A 22,725-nucleotide genomic window follows, 5' to 3' on the forward strand; every position below is an offset into this window, starting at 1 on the left:
AAACAATAGTGATACTATGTTTTTTGCCTTTTTTTTTTGATAGAGACTAGAATTTTGGCAGTGTACACATGAGCACATGTTATAAAACAGTTGTGAAATTGTGGTGTTTCTTAGGGTCCTGTTTTATGAGAAACTTGGAAAGGGTTTTTTTTCTTAAAACAAATGACTCTGATACTGTTTTGCTTCTCTTGTGATTCAGTGGTTTACACTGAGAATTCCAGGTGTTTGGGGAATATCACAGCATGGGATTACCAACCTCCCCTCCTCCCCTTCCACCATCCTTTTCTGGTTATTTTTGGCTCTTCCATTGCACTGTATGCACAGATTGCATGTATTTATAAGGCCTCAGGAATATGTTTCTTGAGCTTTGTGACCCAGTTAAAATAGCCAATTTGTGCAAAATGTCTTTGAGTGCTTATTTCACAATAATTAGCGAAATTAGTGAAATTAGCTATAAAATCCAAATATCAAAAAAAATCTATTTATTTCAGTGCTTGTCTTCCCAATGCACTCTTTTCTCTTACCTGTTGTAAGTCACTCAAATATTTGCTTGACTCTGCCAAAATTTGTCGTGCACATGTCTACTGTTTACATGATTGTTATTTTAAAAGTAAATATCCAATATTTTTGCACCTCTGCTGGCTGACTCTAATTATGCCCATTAACAGGAAGTGATTAAGAAATATTTTCAATTACATGAATGACTTTTGCATTACTCTTTTACTTTAAAGTTTAGAATTTATCGTCTTTGCTAAATATTCTGGGGTTTTTTAGTGTGAGAATAAACCAAGACATCCAGTGCATCTTTAGACAGACTTTTGTTTTTTCCAGAGTATCAGCACTATGAAGTTGTGACATTTTAAGGTGGCTTGTAGTGTGTGTGAAACAAATAAACTGAATGGCTTGAAGGCATGGAAACTGAGGGAGGGAGACACCGACCCTGATGTACCCTGATGCAGGTAAATAAATCAGTGGGATCATTTTGGGTTCCTAACTGTTTCAAATTCAAAGACGACTATTGTGAGTTTAGATTATAGAAATCTCCCAGACTCGTGTAGATTTATAGCAGTAGTTCCTTGACAAGCCACTGAGGGAGAAGTAATGCCTGCCACACGCTTGTTCTTGGAGACATCTCTCTAACCCTTTTGGACAGCCCCAGAGAGAAAATCATGTCCCAATGTGAAGAAGGGCAGGAGATGGGCTATCAGAAGATGACCGACAGCATCACTGTGAGCAGACCAGCCTGCTAGGTAAAGATTTGTGGTTTATGCTTATAAATACCTTGCTCAAAGGCATTTTGTGCTTCTATACAGTAATGACTACAATCAGCTGAGGGACTGCATGTCCATCCAAAACATAATCATAGCTGGGATGTTAGAAAAACATTTGCTATAGGGTAATCCTGTGTTTTATTGGAAAAATGCACACAAATACTCTTGGCTATAAGCACTGTCATCTGACAGATAGTGAAACACCAGGACAGCTTGTAGAGCGCAGCTAATAGGGTGTGACAATCAATCTGGCACCCCAGGTGAGGAGCAGTCTGGGTGGAAGCAGGACACAGTGGTAGAAGCAAAGAAAACAGAAGTTAAAATCACAGAAGATTCCTGCTTGGGAAAAACAGAAAAGGGGGCTGAGAACTCATAGAAAGCAAGGTGGTCTGCTCATTTACAACAAAGACTAGAGAGCAGTTAGCTCAGAAGTAGCATATTGTAGGAAGATAGTCTGAAACATGGGTTCAGTAGCCTACCCTGACCTTGGTCCTGGCTTGCTTCAGCTAAAGTTGTGCATTAAAAAAAGATGAAAAAAAAAGAGCCCACCCTGTGTATTACCTTCAGAATAAACAGACTGGTCATTGTATTTGGTGCAGAGCACACAGGAAGCAATATTCAAGAGATAAGGGAATACCCAATGATCTGCAATGAAACCAGAATGTAAAGACTTTGGAAAAGACTAAGCATTTTCTTCTTTTTCTGTGTGGGTTCTTTTGTGTTGTCAGGTGCTACTATTGCTTTACTCATGTTCTGTCAGGCCTTCTGCAAACATGGCCCAACTGTGACTTTATGGTGCAGGTAAGATAGCATTTACTGCAGAGTGTTATGTAATTAAGTATACTTCTGCATATAGTTTGGGAAAATGAACCAGCAGGTATAGATTAGCTAGTACCAAGCCATCAGCTGAAGGCAGGGTGGGTTTTGTGCACGTGACAGGGGAGACCCTGCACAGAGGGAGCTTGTTTAGTACCTCCAGCTAGGGGTTGGTATTCCTGAATTTCAGCCTGATTGTTCAGAGGACAATGCTCTGCCTAGAATTCAGCTCACTGCCCTTTAAAATTGTGGTTCTTCATTTGTTGAGACAGTCATATGAGTGCCTATAGAACCCAGAAGTTGGTACTAGGAAATGAAACTGGGGGGGGAAAAGCAGAATCGGACTAAGAGGAGGAAAAAATCTGCCACTGTTGAAGAGCTCTTCAGAATGAGAGTTCAAGAAGTGGTCCAGGGGAAGCAAATATTCAATTAATTGTCATCCCTTCTTTTCATTTTCCCTTTCAAAGTGAATCATGGAAGGATACAAAGAAAAGATGCTACAGATAAAAATGTTTATTTGATGTTTTATAATATAAAACTATCTCATTCACTGGGCAATAGTTGAACATATTATACAAAGCTAAATCCTGAGCTGTTCTCAGCATCCAGCACCCATTCATAACCAGGAGGCAGAGCAGATGGTCAACACAAATCTAACAAATCCCAGGATTTATGGATATGCTGACACTGTTTAAGGGTAGCAATTCTAAGTGAGCATGTTAAAAGAAGCTATTCAAGAACGTTCATTTCACAATAACTGAGCCCACTGTTATCTTGCATTGATTTTATGTGTAAGCAAGAAGTAGGTGCCTGGCACTTGCAAGAGCTTCTTGTAGGCTTATTGCTCATTTTGGGCCAGATTGTGCAGAGTGCCTCAGGGATACCAGAATACATTCTCTGTCCTGAGCAGGTACAGCACAGATCATGCAGGCAACATATGAAGTGAAGATGTCAAATCATCCTTGCCTGAGGGTTGATAGCAGCAGAGCAGTATGCTTGCTCAAAGAGCTCTATTGTTTACTCTTGACCTTAAAATAATTTGATCCAATATGACACATTAAGTAGAAATGTTTTCTTTCTTCAGGAAATAGTTCTTGGCAATTGAAAACAAGCCTGGAAAAGTATGTAAAAAATAGATTTCTTAGCAAATGTTCAGTGAAACATTAAGACTGTTATAAGATATGTTCTCTAGCATGAACAATGTTTTCACAGTAAGACTGTCAAATTAATTTTACTGGATAAAATGCGTAATGCAGGTACCCCCCTTGATTTAAACAGAGTTGCCCTTGGGGTAAATTTATCCTCTTTCCCTTAGTGTTTGCAAAAGCATGTGACTTCAGTTTCTGTGAACTGCTAAATTCTGATATGCAGTGTGCTGAACATCACTGTAAGTGAGCTGAGTCATATGAGATAACTTCAGTGCAAGGGAAATTATGCAAAAAGAAATCTGCATTACTTTAAATGCAAATGATGTATGGAGTATGTAGAGAATTTACTTTTTATTTAGTTACATGCTTTGTAATTTATTCTTTCAAGGCCTCTGAACAAAAGGAAAACACGAAAACTAATTCATATTACATTTTGTAAACACATTAACAGAAAACAGCATTAGGTTTAGGTACCAGTGAAGAACACCATTGCCTGAATTAATCTTCCCCCTCCATGCCATTATACCCTCCAAAAACCAAATAAATCCCAGTTAAAATTCTTGGTGATGGATGCCAAAGTGAAACCATAATAACTTCAATAATCTGGACTCAGAAGCTGTGTTGTGTGAGGAATGTGAATGCTGCAGTGTTATCTGGCTAAACTCTTAGGGAAATGAACACAGGGTGAAATTGAGCAGCATGAAACATATGAAGAGAGAACAAAAAGAGTGAGGTTTCACTGGCATCTTTCAGTCCTGCTTCCTGTGTTTATTGTGTGGCATTAAACACACTGAGCACTAATGGTCATTTGTGGGTGGCAGAGGCCCCGTAGGTGTCAGAGTGCAGGGGAAGTGTGGCTGTTGGTATCTGGTGGCAGATGCAGGGTGGGCCAATCTTTGGGGGCAACCTGTGACACAGATTTATTTGACTTGTGGCTGTATTAAGATGCTGTTTATACCCTGGTTACTGCTACTGTTGCCTTGCTTTAATATTTCCAGTCTATTTCCTCCTGGCTCAGTAGTACCAGGCAGAGATAGGGAATGGTTTGGAGAACACTCTTGGAGTAGAAAAAGGGACTCTCTGAATAATATCTCATGGTTGAAGAGTTCATGCTTTTCCTTCTTTTAGGGTAAATAGTGGTGAGCTTTATGGATGTTCTCTACTTTGCTCTACCATTCACTGGAATAGGAGGCAGCTCCTTGGCTTCTCCCCAAAGAATAATGAAGTATGTTTTAGCTGCATTAGCATATGGTGGAGTTGTTCTGGGGCAGAAGTGTCACGCATTCGTGCTTGTCCCCTTTCTCTCTGTCACACCCTGCAGTCTGATGCCTCTGGGCCACACCACTTACAAAACAGAGCTACAGAAACACTTCCTGGTAGAAGGCAAGTTAGCAGGGACTGTGGAGGCTATGAGAGACTTTAGTGTCTCTCAGCTAGCTCAAGACTGTTTGGAATCTGGGCAGAGCTTTTGCACAGTCTAGCATCAGTCACTGAGCACCTACAGCAGTTTTGTCTGCTGTCTGATGAGAGGCTGTGCACGTAGATGGGTGTGTGGAGTGTTTTGAGGATCACAGCTCCTGGCTCCAGTGCTGTGGTCTTATTAGCAGTGAGAGAACCAGACCCTCCCTCCCAGGTTACCCAGGGGGATGAGTACAAAAGAGAAAGACTTCCAAAGAAGTGGGTAACTTTAGCAGCTGCACATTTTTAATGTCATTTTAGAAATCCTTATTAATACAAGTGGGTGGTTCTGGCTTTGATTCTTTCCAGGACAGGGGAAGTATACTGCTGTAGTTACATACTGACATAATCATGTTGGCCAATTAAAAATTCAGGCTCTGTCCTGATAAAGGATTTATTTTAACAGTCCATTGTTTAATGTGCAAGTGGAGTAAATTAATTCTCTCCTTCCCTCAAAAGGAAAGTTCTGGATTTAACCTTGGGAAAGGAGACTGCAGTTTGTGTCTGGAAAAAGACTTCACGAGTTCTAACAGAATCATAGAATGTTAAAATTGGAAGGGCCCTTGAAGATCATCCAGTTTCAACCCTCCTTTAGTGGGCAGAGAGATCTCCACTAGACCAGGCTGCCCAAGGCCTTAGCCAACCTGGCCTTGAACACTACCAGTGTTTGGACATCCACAGCCTCCCTGGACAAACTGCTCCAGTAACGATCCTCACACTAAAGATTTTCTTCCTAATATCTAACCTAAATTTCCCTTCTTTCAACTTGTACCTGTTATTCCTTGTCCTGTCACTACACTTCTTGGTGAAGTGTCCTTTGGCTTCCCTCTAGGCCCCTTCAGACAAGGTCTTCACACGACTTTCTTCAGGCTAACAGCCACAACCTTCCCAGTCTGTTTTCATAGGGAAGGTGCTCCAATCCTCTTATCAGCTTTGTGACCCTCCTCTGGACTTGCTCCAACAGTTCTGTATCCTCCTTTTGTAAATTTGTAACTTTGGTCATTAATTTTAACAGCTGATAGTTTATGGTTAGCAGTATACCTAGAACAGTGGGATCACTGGAGAGTGTGATGTTTTCACTAAATAATATATAGGGCATAGTGCAATATTTCAGTGCTGTGGAAGCTCTGTAAATATCTCACAGCCAGAAAAGATCCATTCTGCAGGAATTTGTCTTGGGGTTGCAACTAGAGTTGAGTGGAGATTGTATAAAACTACTGGGGAAGGTCAGGTGGGAACAGAGCCTGGTTCTCTTTGAGAACCTTTATGAGAGATTCTTCACAGGCTGGCATGCACTCTGCCCATCAGATGGCACATGTCAGCTGTGCTGGTGTCCTGCTTTTGTCTAGGATAAAAGGGACTGAGATGTCAGGGCTGCAGGCAGTGTATGGCTGTAGTCCAAATTTAATTTGTGACAACTCCAGAATGATGAGGTTATTTTATATCAAAATTAGAGTATTTGGAGTGTCAATATCATTGGATCAGTTTTGTTCTGAACACATTTAAAATATAATTATTATTACAGCCACTTTGTATGAAGACATACTGCTTAATGAAAGCTAAGATTTTGGTCTGTGTTGTAAGACTTGACTCAAAATTGTAGAAGATGTATTTAATCTTCTGAGGAGTTTGATTCAGTCATGTCATTTGTGAATTAAGTGAATTTTTGCAACCTTTTCCTGTGTGTTGTTAGGAAGTCTCTGAAGGACTTAGGAATAGGCAGCACAAAGGTATTCTCTTCTTTATCTGTCTTATGACAGAGTTCTGCTGGTTCTTTTAGAACCTTGGAGATCTTCAATAAGAGAAGCAATCAAACATTTCTTCCCTTTGTAATCTACCAGGGACATTTGTTACCAAAAGGGACATTTCTTACCAATTTGTTGAGAACTGCCTCAGTGCATGCAGTGAGGGAAAATGCCTGTGCTGTACCTTGTATTAAGTCCATGAAAGCAACAACAATTCTCCTGCACTACCATGGTAAAGAATTGTATTGAGTTCTCCAATTCTAAACATTGCAGAAAACAGAACTGGACTGCCTCTATCCATTTGTTGTGTATGACTGTTATACCCAGAAGAACATCCTTGTAGAAAGATTCAGAAATACATCCCACCAAATCACAAAATAGTTAGGGGTTGGACTGGGCCTCTAGAGATCATCTAGTTCAACCCCATGTTTCGATGGTTTTCATTTAATCATCATTACTTCACCTGAGGATGCATTTTTATGAAGGCCTTGTTGTCAGAATAAGTGTTTTGGTGACTCATAGTTAGGGTTTCTCTTTCTCTCAAGAAACATACATAACATATATGGGAATCCGTGAATGTGAGAAGGAAAGTGCACATGATGGGAAAAAAGTGACTTTGCTAAATCCAGTCCTATGAAAAGTGAAGTCTTGTGTAGCTCCTAAGTACAAGGGGAGAAATAGCTGAAAATAATCTACTTTAGTTGAATTAAGGAAGCTAAGTATTACTGCAGGAACCTAAGAAAAACCCCTTTGACTTCCTGGAAACTGAAAGAAGTTTTTTTGAAGAAGTAATTTTCTCTGACATCACTACAGTGCATTGCGAGTTTGCGAGTGGTTAGTTAGGGTAACAGAGGAAGCAGCTCCTTCACAGATAAGCAGGCAGTGCAATGTATGTGCCTAGTTAGTCTCCTTCTGGGTTCAAGTTTTGTGAAGAAATTCTTTTGCAGACAGATAACATTTATTTTGCTTTCCAGAGAGACACATGCTGTTTCATAAGGATACGCCTGATTTCCAGAAATAACCATGTTTTTGTGGCTTAAACTCTTAGCATTTGGTGTTGCATTCCTGGGACAGGATGCTTTTCTCAAAGGTAGGTCGCAATCTGATCTTTCTTTCTCTCATTTTGATCCCTCAGTATCCTCTGTAGATGTAAAACCAGTGAAAAGCTTTGCAAAGTGCAGAAATACCATCTTGGTTCAGAAATTAGAATGCAATTGTATGCAGTGGTGTAAGAACCTAGGTCAGGAGGACTGGTGCATCATGTATGAGGCTAAAATGTCTCCCGCGTGGTCCCATGTGAGAGTTAGACAGACCATTTAAAACAACAACCACATTTGTAGCTGAATTTGAAAAAGAATACCTTTAGGTCTCTTCTATAAACCTGTTCCGTGTAGTTTTCATGTTCAGCTTCATCTCATGATGTAGTACTGGTTTTCTGTGTTTAAATCCTTCAAGAAAAAAGTCTTCCCATCAATGTTAGCTACTCCCTGATCACAGAATCTGCTTACAGTTCCTCAAGTTTTGATTCTTTTTACTGCAGGAGGGTTAGTAACATGTTCTAAAAGTTGTAAATTAATCTCTACTATTGGTAAATTACTTATTTTTTAAAACATTATTTATTTTCTTTGTAAAAACTGCTCCTTAAATAGTCTTTGGAATATTTAATTACCTTAGTGCTGGTGAATTTGTTGCTTGACTTTTTAAGAGAAAGATCGAGCTCAAGAGGATGATCTTGCAAAACATGTTCGATGTTACAGATAAAGAGTAGCAAGAAGAGCAATTAGTCTTGAGGTAATACTTAATGTAAAGAAAATAATTTTTTTTCCTGTTCAAGAAAATATTTTCTTCAGAAGAAAATGCAACATTTTATGTATATGTATCTTCCATCAGTTTAGCTAGTAATGTAATTTGAGATAGTTGATGGCAGACACAAAGTGGCTTGAAATATTTTTTCTGAAATGGCAGCCAGTTATATGTAGGGCTGAAATATCTTTTTGTTTACATTGAATTTATTCATGCTTCTACCCTCATGTTCACTATAGTAACTCCAGGTTTATACTGATGTAAGCAACAAAATGATCTGCCTTTAGTTGATAACCAGCTAAGAAGAGCATTTGAAGCCTGAGCATTAGCTCTCTTGTCCCTCAAAGTCTCTGAACAGACAGCACTGCATAAATCTGGTTGATAGCTGCTGGAGATTATAAGAAAACAAGTGAATGCTGCACTGTAGAGGAAGAGAACAAAAGCTCTTGCTTTTCCTATAGTTTTTTTTTTTTTTATCTGCTGTCCTACTTTCCATTTTATAAGTCCTTCTGAGACTTCCCACTGCTACCTTTTCTCCAGAAAAGGCAGGTTACTGTCTGCTCTCAGCCACCTCCACAGTCAGTCAACATGTTAGCTGACAGAGAGGGCTGGAAGACAGATAAATGGGTAGTAACTTTTTATTTCTAGTAATATTTATTTTTCTCTGTTCACAACAGTAGTCTGATGTGAGCCAGTTCATCCCTACATTTTCTAAACTGAAGAGCCTCAAGGAAATATTTTAACTCCTCTTTACTACACTTAATTAAATCTCATGCTGTAGTATCAAGTACAGGGTGACAGAGCCATTATACTTCATATTTGCTGTGCAGATTGCTGTGCCTTGTGGCCAAGGGACACTGGGCAGTCTCTTAGGGAGGGGTTTGTTAATGGAGGAGCCGCAATTAGAAAGGATGGCGTAGGCTTTGGTTTTATGGCAATCACTTATCAGGCACTTGACTGTAAGTGTTTGATGGGCATTTGGACTTTTGTTATTGCTAAAATTATTTTCCAGCAACCTATTTTACCTAGTGATTTTGAAAACTTAGCAGGAGAAATTTCAATGTTGTCTTACTTCCTCCACAAGCTCAGACATCCTATAGAATATCACTTAATTTCTGTAATCACCAATCCACATTTTAGAGCATCAAACTACATTAAACCAAACAAAATAGAAGTTAGAGCCTGCACAAAGGCCTTTTCATGGTGTAAATCCCTCAAATAAAGAGCATGTGTCCAATTAATTTTTCTGATAAGAAAGAGACATATAGTAGTAATCAAAAACCCTAAAAAAACGACTAATACCCCAAAGCCCTCCCCCAAAAACCCCTAACCCAAGCCAGAAAAATCAGAAAAACACTTTTGCTTCCCTTTAGAAAAAAAGAAATACTAGCAGAACAAGCACTGTTTCCATTAAATCATTATTTTAAATTTCCCCCCTTCTCCACAAATGTTTTAGCAATTTGACAGCTTTCAAAAGCTTTCGCCCAGTTTTGAGCCACTTCCTTTATTTCAGGAAACTAAATAATTGCTTGATAGTTTTGGGTGTGACTTTTTTTTCCCCCCAAGTTAAAAGTATCAAACTTCCGCAGGCACTCTGTGCTGGTTTTGTCTGGGAAAGTGTACTGGACACAGTAGCTAGTATGGGTTTGTGCTGAAAACCATGTTGATAATAGAGGTAGATAACCATCACCTGCCTTCCCATCCTTTGGTGTAATACACAGACACCACTGCCAAGTGTTCATGAGATGTCCACCACACCTCCATTGAGTCCATTTGGTCCATGACTTGGGCTCTGTGTTGTGGTGATACTCAGGACAGGAGAGGTGATTTGTTTTGTGGTTATTGGGCATCAAAGCCAGCTCAATTTGGGTTCCTGGTGCACTTGCTCTGTTCCTTGTAAGGTTTTTCCTCCATAGGTTTGGGTGGTTCTTGTTATAATAATTCCTATAACATGCAATTCAAATTACAACAATTTAAAGGTATTTCTACTACAATCTCTTACCCACTCCCTATTGGGTTTAACAATGCAATGAACTCTTCCCCTTGCCCTTATTCCAGCTTGGGTTTACCCACAGACTGCAGTCCCTTAGGGTTGTACGTACTCCAGGTGGAGCCTTGTCTATGAGGCAGTCTCTTCAGACACACGTGCTGGTGTATGGGGTTATCCACAGCCAAGGAGCTCTGAGGGGCAGCTGTTCCAGCACAGTCCTGTCCACAGCCCTGACCTCTGGAGATAGACCTCCCCCAGCACGGCCTCACCCACAGCCACTGTCCTCTCAGAAAGCAAACCCGTCCAGCCTGGCCTTGCTCCTGGCTGCAGTCCCTGCAGGCTGCTCCTGCCCTGCTGTGGGTTTGTCCATGGCCCCACCCTTCGAGGTGCTCCAGCAGGGCCCCATGAACAGCCGCTGGTGCTTCAAGGTGTCCCTGCTGCAGCACAGAGCTGGCCTTGGCCCCTGAGGCCTTCAGAGGTGCCCCTGCTGTCCATTGACACAGCCATGGCCCCAGCCACAGGCACTTCCAGAGGTACCTGCTCTGCTGTGGACTTATTAATGGCCAGAGAAGCTTCAGGACATCCTGCTCCCGCTTGGGCTCACCCACAGGTCACAGTCCCTTTGACTCAAGCTCACACTGGAGTTCCAGTATATCCAGCACTGCAGCACAGAAACAGCAGCGATGCCCTGGCCATGTGCCAGTCCCTGTGCAGCACCATGGCTGTCCTCAAAATGTCCTCAAGCACAGCAGAGTGAGGGGATCAGCAACACCACAGAGGGAAAGCAAAAAGCAGCCACAGATGAGCACTGCACTGATGTACTGTAAGGCATCAAGCCCAGGGCAAGCACAGGCGCAGCCAAAGAGCAACAACAGCTATAAATTCCATCTAACACATTCCAATCAAAGCTCTTATCTTGAACCTTCTGAGCTCTTTTGGGCATCAAAAGGAGCTGTTGTGGTTTAACCTGAGGTGGTAACTCAGCCCTACACAGCTGCAGGCTCACTGCCTCCCAGTGGGATTGGATGAAAAGGTGAGAAAAATCGTGGGTTGAGATAAAGACAGTTTAATAGGTAAAGAACAAAAAGTAAGGAATCAATTCACTGTTTCTTCTGGGCAGGCAGGTGTTCAGCCATCCTCAGGAAAGCAGGGCACCATTGCATGTTACTTGGGAACAAAAATGCTATCACTCTGAATGTCCCCACTTCCTCCTTCCTTCAGCTCCCAGTACTGAGCATGATGCCATATGTAATATCTCTTTGGGCAGTTGGGTCACTTGTCCCAGCTGTGTCCTCTCCCAGCTTGTTGTGCACCCACAATCTCCTTCCGTAGTGGGGTGGTAAGAGAAGCAGGAAAAGCATTGACTGTGTAAGCGCTGCTCAGCAGTAATGAAAACATCTCTGGATTATTAACCCCATTTCTCACCATAAATCCAAACATTGCCCCAAGATAGATAATGTGAAGAAAATTAACTCTACCCCAGTCAAAACCTGAAATTCTGGTCATGTTGTCTCCATGCTCGAGCTGTGCAAGTTTCCAGCTGGAAGTGTTACATTTTCTTTTCAGATAGCTTATCCTATGGCTCTGGTTTTCCATTAAAATGTTTTTCACAGGCAAGTCTATACCCTTGGCAAGAGTCTGGCCAACTGAATTTTTTAAGCAGTGGGACTTGGTAATATTGGTTCATTTTATGTGTGGGATAAAATATAAGGGGAATTGCTCTGGCAGGAGAATGTATATTAAGGTAGGAGAAAGTGAAGAGCATCACCACTGATGCTGTCCTCTTACAGATGCCCCACTGCAGGTTCTGTTTGGGACTGTTCTTTTTTGTTGTACTGGTACACTCGAGGGTTTCAGAAATGCATACCCCAGAGTCCTGTGCTTAGGGACCTCTTAACCCTTTACAACAAACTGCTTTACACACTGTGCACCACCCCAGTGCTTTATTCCCAGTGAATGGAGGCAGGGAGAGGTGTGCACACAGGTGCCTGGCAGCTCTGCTCGCTCCCTGGGCTGGCCAGACACAACTGCTGAGCTGGAAGGAGTTCAGTTTCCTCCTGGTGTCATACCTAAGCTACAGGCAGGACACAGGTTGGTTGGAGCTCAGCAGAACTCTGGCTGAACAACGTACTTTCTGGAATTAGATACAGATTTTGACTAAATATTTGATTTATTTTTACTCATTAACCTAGACCTGTTCAAACATAACAAGCAGATGGCTGGGTTGTGGATGTGCTATAGGTTTATCTGTTGATGCAGACAGCACAAGGGACATTGGTTTTGGACTAGCGAGTCTTTCTTACATAGTAGGGAAAAGACATATTTGGTTCATTTTTGTTCACTCACATCAGTATATTGATATACTAAGAATATTTTACCAGTGTATTCCTAAAGCCAAAAGAACTGTCATGCAGAGACCAGTTCTAAAGAGGGTCCAGCTCTTGGTGGTTTGGTATTTGGAACCATTTCCTTTAGTGTTAATTTGGTGAACTTTTATTTATATGTTAAGGTTCTGAAAAACAAATCAACAGCAAGCATGTTAGAAATACTGCATGTATAATGAAATAAGGCAGAAGAAATGGGTGGAGGAAACAGGATGAAGTGATTTTCCAAATGTGCTGAGTGTCAGGAATCAAGCTCTGTTTTTCTGACTCCCATGACCTCTCTTCAGAACTGCCTGCTAGTCCAGTAGCATGTGTATGCATTAAAGCAGCGGCAGTCTCCACGCTGAAGATAGGAATACATTGTATATATGTTGTTTTCCTTTGCTGTGCAGCTGCATTGTGGTATTTATTGAATCCTGCTGGGAGCTAGGAGAGAACAGCAAACCATGGAAATGTTTCTTCTCTGTTTACATTCTCTATCTACTTTAGGAGTTAATATTCAGAAGCATAAATCTGGTCTGCCAGGAAGGCAGAAGAAATTCACCCACGTTGAAGTCTGCTGACATGGCTTGACTCTCTGTACTCAGTCAACTACCTGGTGTAGTTAGCTCATGTATCTCTGAAGTGTCGGCATGTTAGAGAAGGGCAGACTTAGTCATTCTGCCTTCTTTGGGAGGCTGTTCCTCCTCTGCTGCCAGTCCTAGGGTGAGAACCAAAGTGGGGAGAGCACAGCACGGGGGTGGCTGCAGAGATGGAACCCAAAACAGCAGAGGAGTGAGAAGTGCTGCAGGAAGGTGTGAAGTGCTGGACAAGGCTTGCTAGCATTTCAGCTCAGTGGCTGTGAGCTCCTCTGAGCCCCAGCAGAGGCCGTGTGTTACAGGAGTGCATGGCTTAGGCAGGGCTGGGCGGGTGTTCGTGCCTGCTCAGAGCAGATGGGCTCCCCGAGCTGGCTGCTGGCGCTGTGACTGCCACTCTGCCCGTGAGACAGCGATTGTCCCCGAGCTCTGCTGCTTCCTGCATCCTCCTGAGACACCCATCGCTCACACTGATTTATCTTAAGTCCTATACAACAGAAATCAAGCAGGCTTTTTCTTTCAGACAAACTTATTAAGTGCATCCAGTATATTTTGGAGGAAGTAGTTGCCTCACAAAGCTCAGTTTAGGCCCTGAAACACTTCTGTGCAAAAAAAAAAAAAAAAGATGAGAAGTTTTAAGGAGTGGCAAAACTCTGACTTCCTCCTGTAAATATCAAGATTAAAATAACAGATACAGTTACAAAAGTTGTTTATTTCCCTGCAACTTGACTGTTCTTTTAGCCTGCATGTCCTGATGTATTTCCAGGCTATCCATGCACTTGCAAACAGGTCTTTTTCACTGGTGTTTCAGTAACTGTTACAGCATTTTATCTATTTCTAGGCTTTTTTCCCTTTCAAGTAAAGCAGTTTGGGGCCTTCAATGCCAGGATTTTAGAAACTAGCTGTGAGCACTTCAGTGCTAGCTTATATTATCCATAGTGTTGTATAGCTAACAGGATCCACTTCTTTTCTTTTATACCACTACTTTGCAGTACTGTTCTTGCAGTTATTCCCTCTGTGTCAGTGCCTTCTCGGCTGGCCTGCCTGCTTAGGTTTCTATTCTTTAGTTTCAAAGACTTCTCTCACAATCTGTCTGTTCTTCATTCATAATCCCACTGCCTTGCAAAGAGCTCTAGAGGTACCTTTTTTAGGGCATGAATGACTTTTTTGTTGTTTCAAAAATGTGGACTCCATGGAGGAATATTTTTAATTGCCTTTTGAAATAGAATCTTTTCCTGACAGTAAGAGAAATAATCAAAATAGCTGTCTAATAGAAAAATGAAGCCATACAATGAAGCTCTTTGTAAAATATATAAGGAAATAGTAGTTAGTTAACTGGAGCATATGTCCTGTATGAGTTCAAAGATTTTTACACTCAGAGAAGTATATAATACAGAACCTCAGCTGAGATGTAACAAAAATATCGGGCTAGCATTGCCTTTCCAGGTAATCATGCACACTGCAAAACTGAATTGAATATTTAAGATAGTATTAAACTCTGAACTGTTTCTGGAGGCTTGTAAGTTAAGATTTATGTAGAGAAAAATAGTGTAAGATAAACAAAAAAGCAGAGTCAGGCTTCTAGAATAAGATCTAAGAGGCAGAAGTAAATTAGGTGTTTTAGGAGTCTCAGTGGTAGCAGTTATAACCCTGAACAACTGTTCTAGAGAAGTGCAGGCCAAGTTGACTTTGTCAGCATATAATGTAAAATCGTACACTCACGTGACCAAAGGAAAGATGATCAGTGCTGCTACTGCAGCAGTTTGACTAACCTCTTAAGATAGACCTTTGATGTCTAAAATGAATGCAAAACCACATGTGTATGCATCTTAGAGAAATCTTCTGGTTTTAATGAGTTTTGGATAGAGTATCTGGAGCATTTCTTTATTCATATCATACTTTCTTGGAAGACTTTAAATGATGAAACGTGTATTTTTTAAATTACGTGGATTTTTTTTTTATTCGATCCCTGATGGCAGTAAGAGATGATTGCCCTAGATCTCTTGTATGCAGTACACAAGGTCCCTCCTCCCAAAATGCAGTGTGTGAATATGCATGCCTATGCAATGTGTGTGAGTGAAAGAGTGATATTTGGGATATCTCAGACTGCTTAACAAGTACAGAAAACAGCTTGACTTGGTTTGCAGCTTCATTAATGCTGCTGTGCTCAACTGTGCTGCCTCAACAGAAGTGAAAGATCTTTCTACATCCTGTACACACCTGCAGTCTGGTGTCTTAGTCTGAGGTAAGAAATGTGGTTAAAGTTTGAGGGAAAGATGTGAAAGAGTAGAAAGAATATGCTTTAGTAGACATTAGTAGCATTTTTGATTTTGCTGTTTGTCTGCTAATGAAATGACAGAAAGAAATGTTTCTGAGAGATATCCAGTATTCCTGCTCTTAGAAAAAAAAATATGAATAATAACAGTTTAACCCAGTGTCAGCTTCCTCTCTACAGTTTAGAAGGTTTACAGTGGAATGGTGCTGAATACAAGGGAGGTGGCTCAAGGAAGTGAATGTGTATTTTGTAAAGAGTTATATAACCTTGACAGTAACGGATCAAGGCTTTGTAATACTCAGACATGAAACTTTCATAAAACCCTGTGTTGTTTGGATGCCAAATTTAGCATTTTTTACTTTTCTGCAGACTGGTTGGTTCGGCCATGAGGATTTTGAAGTGATAAAATATTTAAGTTCTTTTCTATGTAGTAAGATATTATTTATGGAAGCATACAGTTCTGGAAGTCATCTACAGATGCCTTTTGAATCAACACATGATGCATTAAATTAATTAGAAATCACAGAACAGTTCAGGAGAAAAATGCCAAGATATGTGCATCAATTATTGCAAAAGATAATAAAAAAGAAACAGCTGCATTTGTCTTCCTCCTGTAATTAATGCTCAGTTCAGTGGCCTGCTAAGATGCAGTTTTGCACTGCCCTAAATAAATAGGCAAGTGTTTGGTGCAGTAGCTGGTCGAAGTTTTTGTGTTAATATTGGAAAGAAAACCATTTACAATGTGGATGTCATCAAGTGTGTTGTCATTGTGGGAGGGTGCCTTAAATGGCGAGGGAAGGACTGCTTGCAAACCATGGCTTCTAAAAACCACACTTTTCACCAAGCAAGGGAGACATTTTCATAACAAAATGCATGTCAGTAATGCCATTTTCAGTTGCTCTCACTGCAGGTGATGCTCTCTGTTTCTCTTCACAATTGAATTGCTGCTCACCTGAGTCTCACCTCAGTGGTGATGTCAGTGGAAACTCTGAAAAGGCTTTTCAGTGTCCTACAGAATTTATTTTAACTTTCTGGTTTTGCTGGTTTGGGTTTTGGGTTTTTTTTTGTTTGCCTTTTTTTTTTTTTTCCCTTTAAACCTACTGGGGGTCTTTGAACTTCAAGTGCCTGAGAAAGTTGTTTGGAAAAGATACCCCTGGCTTTGACTGTAAGCTCCAAAACACTTGGGAGCTGTTTTTATATAGAATAAAATGATCAGATTTTCAGAGGACCTCCATGTGTTGGTCACTGACACAATATGAAAAATTGTGGTGTTCAGCTGCAAGTTAATGTTTTCTGAGAGTTTTTCTGAATACTTGGAAATGAAAGAAAGAGCTACTTGGGAAGTCAGGAAGGAGCTGCTCCTCTGTGTGGTTGTGACTGTCTCACTTCTGTGTTTCTAGGAGGGCTCTTTTCCATAGCTGTGGTCTTGCTGGGCCAGGTGCTGGACAAATGTAGGATGAAGTCTGGCCTTGTCCTCGAAGAATTTCTGATCTGATTCTGGATAGCATGGATATTTCTTAAAAGGGAATGCTATAGAGGTGAAAGGAAAGACTGAGAATGGAAAAAGTGATAGCAGCATATGTGGCCAGCCAGAGAACTTGCACAATCCCCTGTGCTGTTTATTTCCTTTTCTGAGAAAGGGACATACAGCACCTCATTCAAAGCAGCATGCAATCAATTATTCCCAGAATTCAAGATAAACTGTCTTATACAGGCCCATGTATTGCACATATCATCACATTGTGCTCTTAAAACCTTTATACATGGCAATAACTGGTGTAAGTATTCCTGGGATAACACTTAATGATAAAACTACTGTGGGTAAAAAGGTAGCTTTTCTCTTGCTGTGTGGAAACAATAAAAAATCAGGTCACATACAAAAGCACTATATTTATTTGCAATGATTATTTTCTCCAGCTGTTGAATCCTTTCATTAACATATTGCATTCCCCCACCAGTGAGTGAAATACAGTAAACAAACAACAGAGTGTGTGGATGATGTGTTACAAACACACACACACATTCACTGTCTGGTATGGGAGAGCATGTAATCCCACCCTCCTGATTCTCAGTTCTTGTAGCTGTTGCTCTGCCTGCAGGAGATGGGCTAACATGAATAGCATCTGGATGGGCAAGAGAGGTTCCACATTCCACATTCAGTTCAAAAAAATTTCAGGTTGCATTCAGCACTTTCATATCTAAGTGCTCATAAATAGTAATAGCAATAATAAATTATTTTGACTTGTAATTGATCTAACTGATTTATTTAGACTGTAAAGAAAAAAAAATAAAAAAAATCATACTGCCTCATTATCACAGGGTGTATTCTGTAGATGCAAGATCTGTTGATGCAAGATCTGCAATTAATTCAAGTGTGACCTGGATCTGTAATACAGTACAGAATATCTTTTTACAGATATCTACTGGACACTACAGAGAGTTGGGGGGTTTTGGTTTGGTTTTTGTTTGTTTGGTTTTTGTGGAATTGGTTGTTTCTAATTGCAGTGTAAGATTTCAGGGTCATAAGGACTTTTGGGTCCTGGATGGCTGCAAGTTTGAGTGAAAAGGTTTTGTATAAAATGTTAAGCATTTGGAATGGCTCTGTTTGCAAATGCAGTAGCTGATGATAAGATACAGCTGTAAGCAGAGCCTTGAATGGAGTTGTGTTGTGTAAGATGTGTGTAATAACTGTTTATTAATATAATCTTTCTGTAAAATCTGATCTCTTCTGTTATGACAGCCTTTCCTCGAGATAATGAGTAACCATAAGGGGAAGGAAACAGGTACAGTAACCCTACACACTTTTTAAAAATTGCTTTAGATCTCTAAGGTAGTGTTTGAAGAGCACTGCAGTGACAGAGTGATAAAGCTGACATATGGCTGATACCAGATCTTTGCAGTGGTGGTGGATGCAATCAGTATTTTCACTGAAGGAAGTTCTTCAGTACTTCAGAAAGAAGTTTTTCCTTTACTGGATTCTCTTTTCTGTGAAGAGAATGAAAACCTGTTCAGTGTTTTATATCTCTGTTGCTCAATGTACAGTTCAGGCCATATTTACAGAATTGCTACTGAAAACTTTCTACAACTAGAAATACTTGTTTCTTTTTATGTTTTTTGAAGCTGCTGCTGCTGATCTTCTCTAGCTAAATGCAACACACATACAGATTTTGATACCTGTGATGATAAAATGGCCCAAAGAGAAGATCAGTCTAATAATCAGAAAAATTAACTGAAGTTAGGGGTGCTTTAAGGAGAGGGGTGCTTGTCTCAGATTGATTTTCAGTTTTGAAAGGTCACCACTTCTGTCAGTCAGACTGGTATAATTAGGAACCTGTGAAATACAGACCAATTATTAATGTTTGCTGCATGTGAAATTTAGTCTGAGTACATTATGTAACATCATGCAAGAATTCTTTGATGAGAGCTGGAATATTCATCCTGTTAGCTAAGCCACCATTTCCCTACTTAGCTGTGAGATCTCTGTGTTCTCAGGGCTCTTTGCCTCCCTCACTCCATGGCTCAAGCACAGGATCAGCTCTGCAGGTGAAAGGTATCTTCACCACCTGCTCTGGAGCTGTGTTCTAAGCTGGACAAAAGAGCAGTCTGTGATCATGGAATGAAACCTTTCTGTGAATGTTCAGCAGTGTTAGGAAAGGAAAAGGACTGGCAATACAAATGGATATTTGCCAGCTCTTGAGTATTCATCTTTGCTCCCTGGACAATGACTTTGGAACAGCTTATGTGTGTGTGATTTTGTTGTAAAAAACAGCCCTGATGCTGGTAAACATTATTTGTTAAAGGAAACGCAAAAGAAAAGAGCCTTGGGACACCTGTTCATCATAGCAAATTTTCACCTCATAGAGCTGATATAAAATATTTCTACTTCATAAATGGACTTCAGTGCACCTTTCTAAATATCTTACTGTTCCACAGAGCTCAGAACACTTTATCAAGTAAAGGTTATTTTACTTTATAAAAAGACATTTTTTTTCTTTCCCAGGAAAGAAAAAAATCAGTAAATCAGGAAGTTTCTCATGAAAGACTAAATTAGTACTGCAGGCACAATCATCTTTTGGCATTAGTCTAAAGAGGATGAAACCCTACTGGCTTGTCTCCAGCATTTCTTCAGTGATAGCATTTTTTTCGCCCTTTTCTCTTTTTGGGCTTTTTTCTTTTTTAAAACTAGTGCTCGGCCCATAGTCATAGCTGTCAGAAGTAGTGCAGAAGTCTAGTTAGCCCTCTAGTTAGCCCAGGAATCCTGACTGATTCCTGCTCAGCCCTTTGTCCCCTGCCCCCAGCTCCAAAGCCAGGGAAGAGCTGATTGGAGGGCCACAGTGACAGAAGCTGTGGAATCTGCTACCATTGTAATTCTGAGCATGCTTGGAAACAGTCGTGGAAATAGTGCACTTCATTTTCTTAGTGATTATATCTGATCTGTTTTTGAGGGAAAATCACTAACACTCTCTGATTCATTAGGATAGGTAGCATCTTTGTCTCCAGATGAGTATGAAAGTTACCTGACCTTTGATGGATATTTTGATAAAAGCAGACACGCAGGCCTAGGCACAGTTTCCAGGAAGTGTAGGCAGAACATTCTCATTCTTCCAGTCTAAGAAAGAGTATAGGCAATTCTTATAGGTGTAGGGGGAGGAATTCTGCTTAGAGAAAGGATTATAGTGCTCATGGAGCTGATATAAAATATTTCTACTTCATAAACAGACTTCAGTGCACCTTTCTAAATGTCTTACTGTTCCACAGAGCTCAGAACAATTTAGTAAGTAATAGTGATTATTTCTGTGTTAAATGGAGACATTCAGATAGCTGACTTCCAAAATGTCACTTGAAAAGCTGCTGAAAAAAAAAGAAAAGCTCTTACTTTTGCTGAGTAAGGAGCCAAAAAAAAAAAAAAGAGGGTCCAAAATGAAGAAAAAAGGAGTATTTTTAAATCCAAACATTGAAGTTGATTGTTTGTGACTGTAATTTCATAAAGGAAGTCACATAGTTTGCAGAAAACTGAAGCAAAAAGCCATATTGAACAGCCCAAATTGAGAGTATAACACTGATTAATGCATGAAATGAACCATTAATTTAATGAACCCTCTTGGTCAATCAGCAGCATGGTAGGAGGCCTGTTCCTGGGTCAACCTTCTGCATAAAGTACTTGTCATCCAAGTAAGGGTGGACACAAGAACTTAATGTGAAATTCAGCAAAGACTACTGCAGGAGGACTTGAGGGCATTAATCCTTTTTCCTGGGAGAGAATTTCTTCATCTTCAGAAGAAAATTTCTGCCTAATTCCACTCAGAGTTATTAAATTGAGCACAAATAAAAGGGTTGTTTGGACAGTTGGGTCACATCAGAGGGTGGCATTTTTTAATGAACATGAGCAAGAGTAAATCAAGACCAGAGTGATGTCAGTGATGTCTCAGTGATTTTATAGCAGGGCTCACTATGTTTAGCAGCTCCATTTATTTTCTGATCTGGAATTATTGTGGCATTGCAGGAGGCAAATGCAAATGAGAATTAACATGACAAGGATGATGGTAGGTCTTAGTGAGACAGTTTGTTATAGATGTTGCCATCTACCTTTCTTGTGAAATAAGTCCAACCCCCAAATCAAACAGCTGTGCTGGTGATGCAGAGTCTGATCCAGGGCTTAAGTCAGAGTGACACATTTCTTTGAGTCCTCTTTCAATCTAAGGGACTGTAAGAGCCTTTTCACTGGAGGTGGAAGGTGTTGCAGAGTGTGTGTTGTTGCAGTGTTGGTGCAGTCATAGAGGAAGATGAAAAGCCTCACTACAGGAAATGTGATCATTAGGGAAATGATCTGTCACAAAATTCATTGTGATGCCATGTTTCAGAACAAAAAGTGCTTCAAAGCTTTTGGCTCAAAAACAAGCTCAAATCCAAATCCCTATGACTTCTTGTCATATAGAGACAGGAGATTTCACTCATAATAATCCTGGGAATGGCTGACAGTGTGTGATGCTGAGTTTTTGAAATGTTAGATGTTTCTTGACCACAGATTCCGTCTAGATGCTTCACAATGCAGTTGCTGGAGGAGAAACCAGTTTGATTGCAAATACATCCTAGCTTGGTCTCTCTACTCATTATCTTTATAATTCCTGCTGTTGTTTTAATATTGAAAATTCTTTCTGAATTTCAGCTCTTTGATGATTCTTTATTAAAAAGAAGTAGATTTAATATTGTTTTATTGTCCAGTGCTTGCAGTCTTACTGGGAGTCTTTCTAATGTTGTTTTGATGGATTTATTAATATAATGATCAAGTTGGCAAGCATCAGCCCAGTTTGTGCCTTCTTCACAGGTGAAGCCTTGTTATGGGGAAAACAGAGGAAATAAAAGAGATTGCTTAGTTTCTCAATTTGGATAGGAATTGTCTGCATGCTACAGAAACAAAAAAGAAATTTAAACACCACAGTGGGCAGATTTTCCACATCTGGGAGGTTCAAAGGGTTTTGTGGAGATGCAGGGGTTGTTCATCTTCTGCAAAACAAATTCTGACCACTTTCCTGCTTACAATTTCAAGGACGCACCCAGGTCCATTGCACTACCTTTGTGCTGTCAGCAGATTAATAATTAAACAGAATGAATTTTCTGTATTTCTTTCCACTGGCATTTATGATCTGTTTGTCAGGGCAACTTTATTGAAATAACTGGTTTTTGCTGTTTTCTAATATTTGTAATTTTGTTATGCAGATATTTTTTTTCTTTAATAATAAGGGGTTTTAAAGTGTAAATTAGAGAAACTGATTAATAGGGATCTTTTCAAAAAGCTTAATTATGCAAACTATGAAATAAAAAGAAATCTATAAAAATGATAAGGTAGGAGAGGAGTATGGTGTGACATCCTTGCCTGGCTATCAGCCCTCTGGCTGTCCAGGAAGTCACCCTGACACACGTGGCTGCTTCCATCTCTTCTGCAGGTTTAGGCTTCCTTCATGTAGTGGGGCAGATGGAGGTGCTTCCCCTTTGGTGTCAGGTGCTTGATCTGGACCTGCAATCTTGGAAGCATTGTCAGGATTGTTGGTATAGTGATATTCATCCATTTCTACTGCTGCATGAAGGATGGAACTTGCGGCCATTTGGATGCCTTTCATCATACTCTTGGGCAGTGTGCAATTTTTCCAGTGACTGATTTGCTCTTGCTGTAGTAAGTCACCACTTTTTACCTAAAAAAACCTCATGGCTTGGTTTAATGTCGTGTTTTAACTGATACCTTTTCACAGAGGATATATTCTA

At 40.3% G+C, this 22,725-nt stretch overlaps 1 protein-coding gene across 4 annotated transcripts in view; it reads left to right on the top strand.

Annotated features, from left to right (window-relative positions):
• The first annotated feature begins 7,287 nt into the window (after positions 1–7,287).
• Positions 7,288–22,725, top strand: part of PTPRC (protein tyrosine phosphatase receptor type C) — a 57,049-nt gene continuing 41,611 nt past the window's right edge. Inside the window, exons 1-2 of one of the 4 annotated variants that reach the window (XM_058808327.1) lie at positions 7,288–7,327; positions 7,413–7,528. In XM_058808327.1, coding sequence (XP_058664310.1) covers positions 7,462–7,528 — 67 coding nt within the window. In that variant the 5' untranslated portion in view covers positions 7,288–7,327; positions 7,413–7,461. Of the gene's footprint in view, positions 7,328–7,349; positions 7,529–22,725 lie in introns of those variants that run through there. The other 3 variants (XM_058808325.1, XM_058808326.1, XM_058808328.1) reach the window with 3 other exon arrangements.

This window comes from Ammospiza caudacuta, chromosome 7, assembly GCF_027887145.1.
Source record: "Ammospiza caudacuta isolate bAmmCau1 chromosome 7, bAmmCau1.pri, whole genome shotgun sequence".
In the NCBI taxonomy this organism is placed as follows: Eukaryota; Metazoa; Chordata; class Aves; order Passeriformes; family Passerellidae; genus Ammospiza; species Ammospiza caudacuta.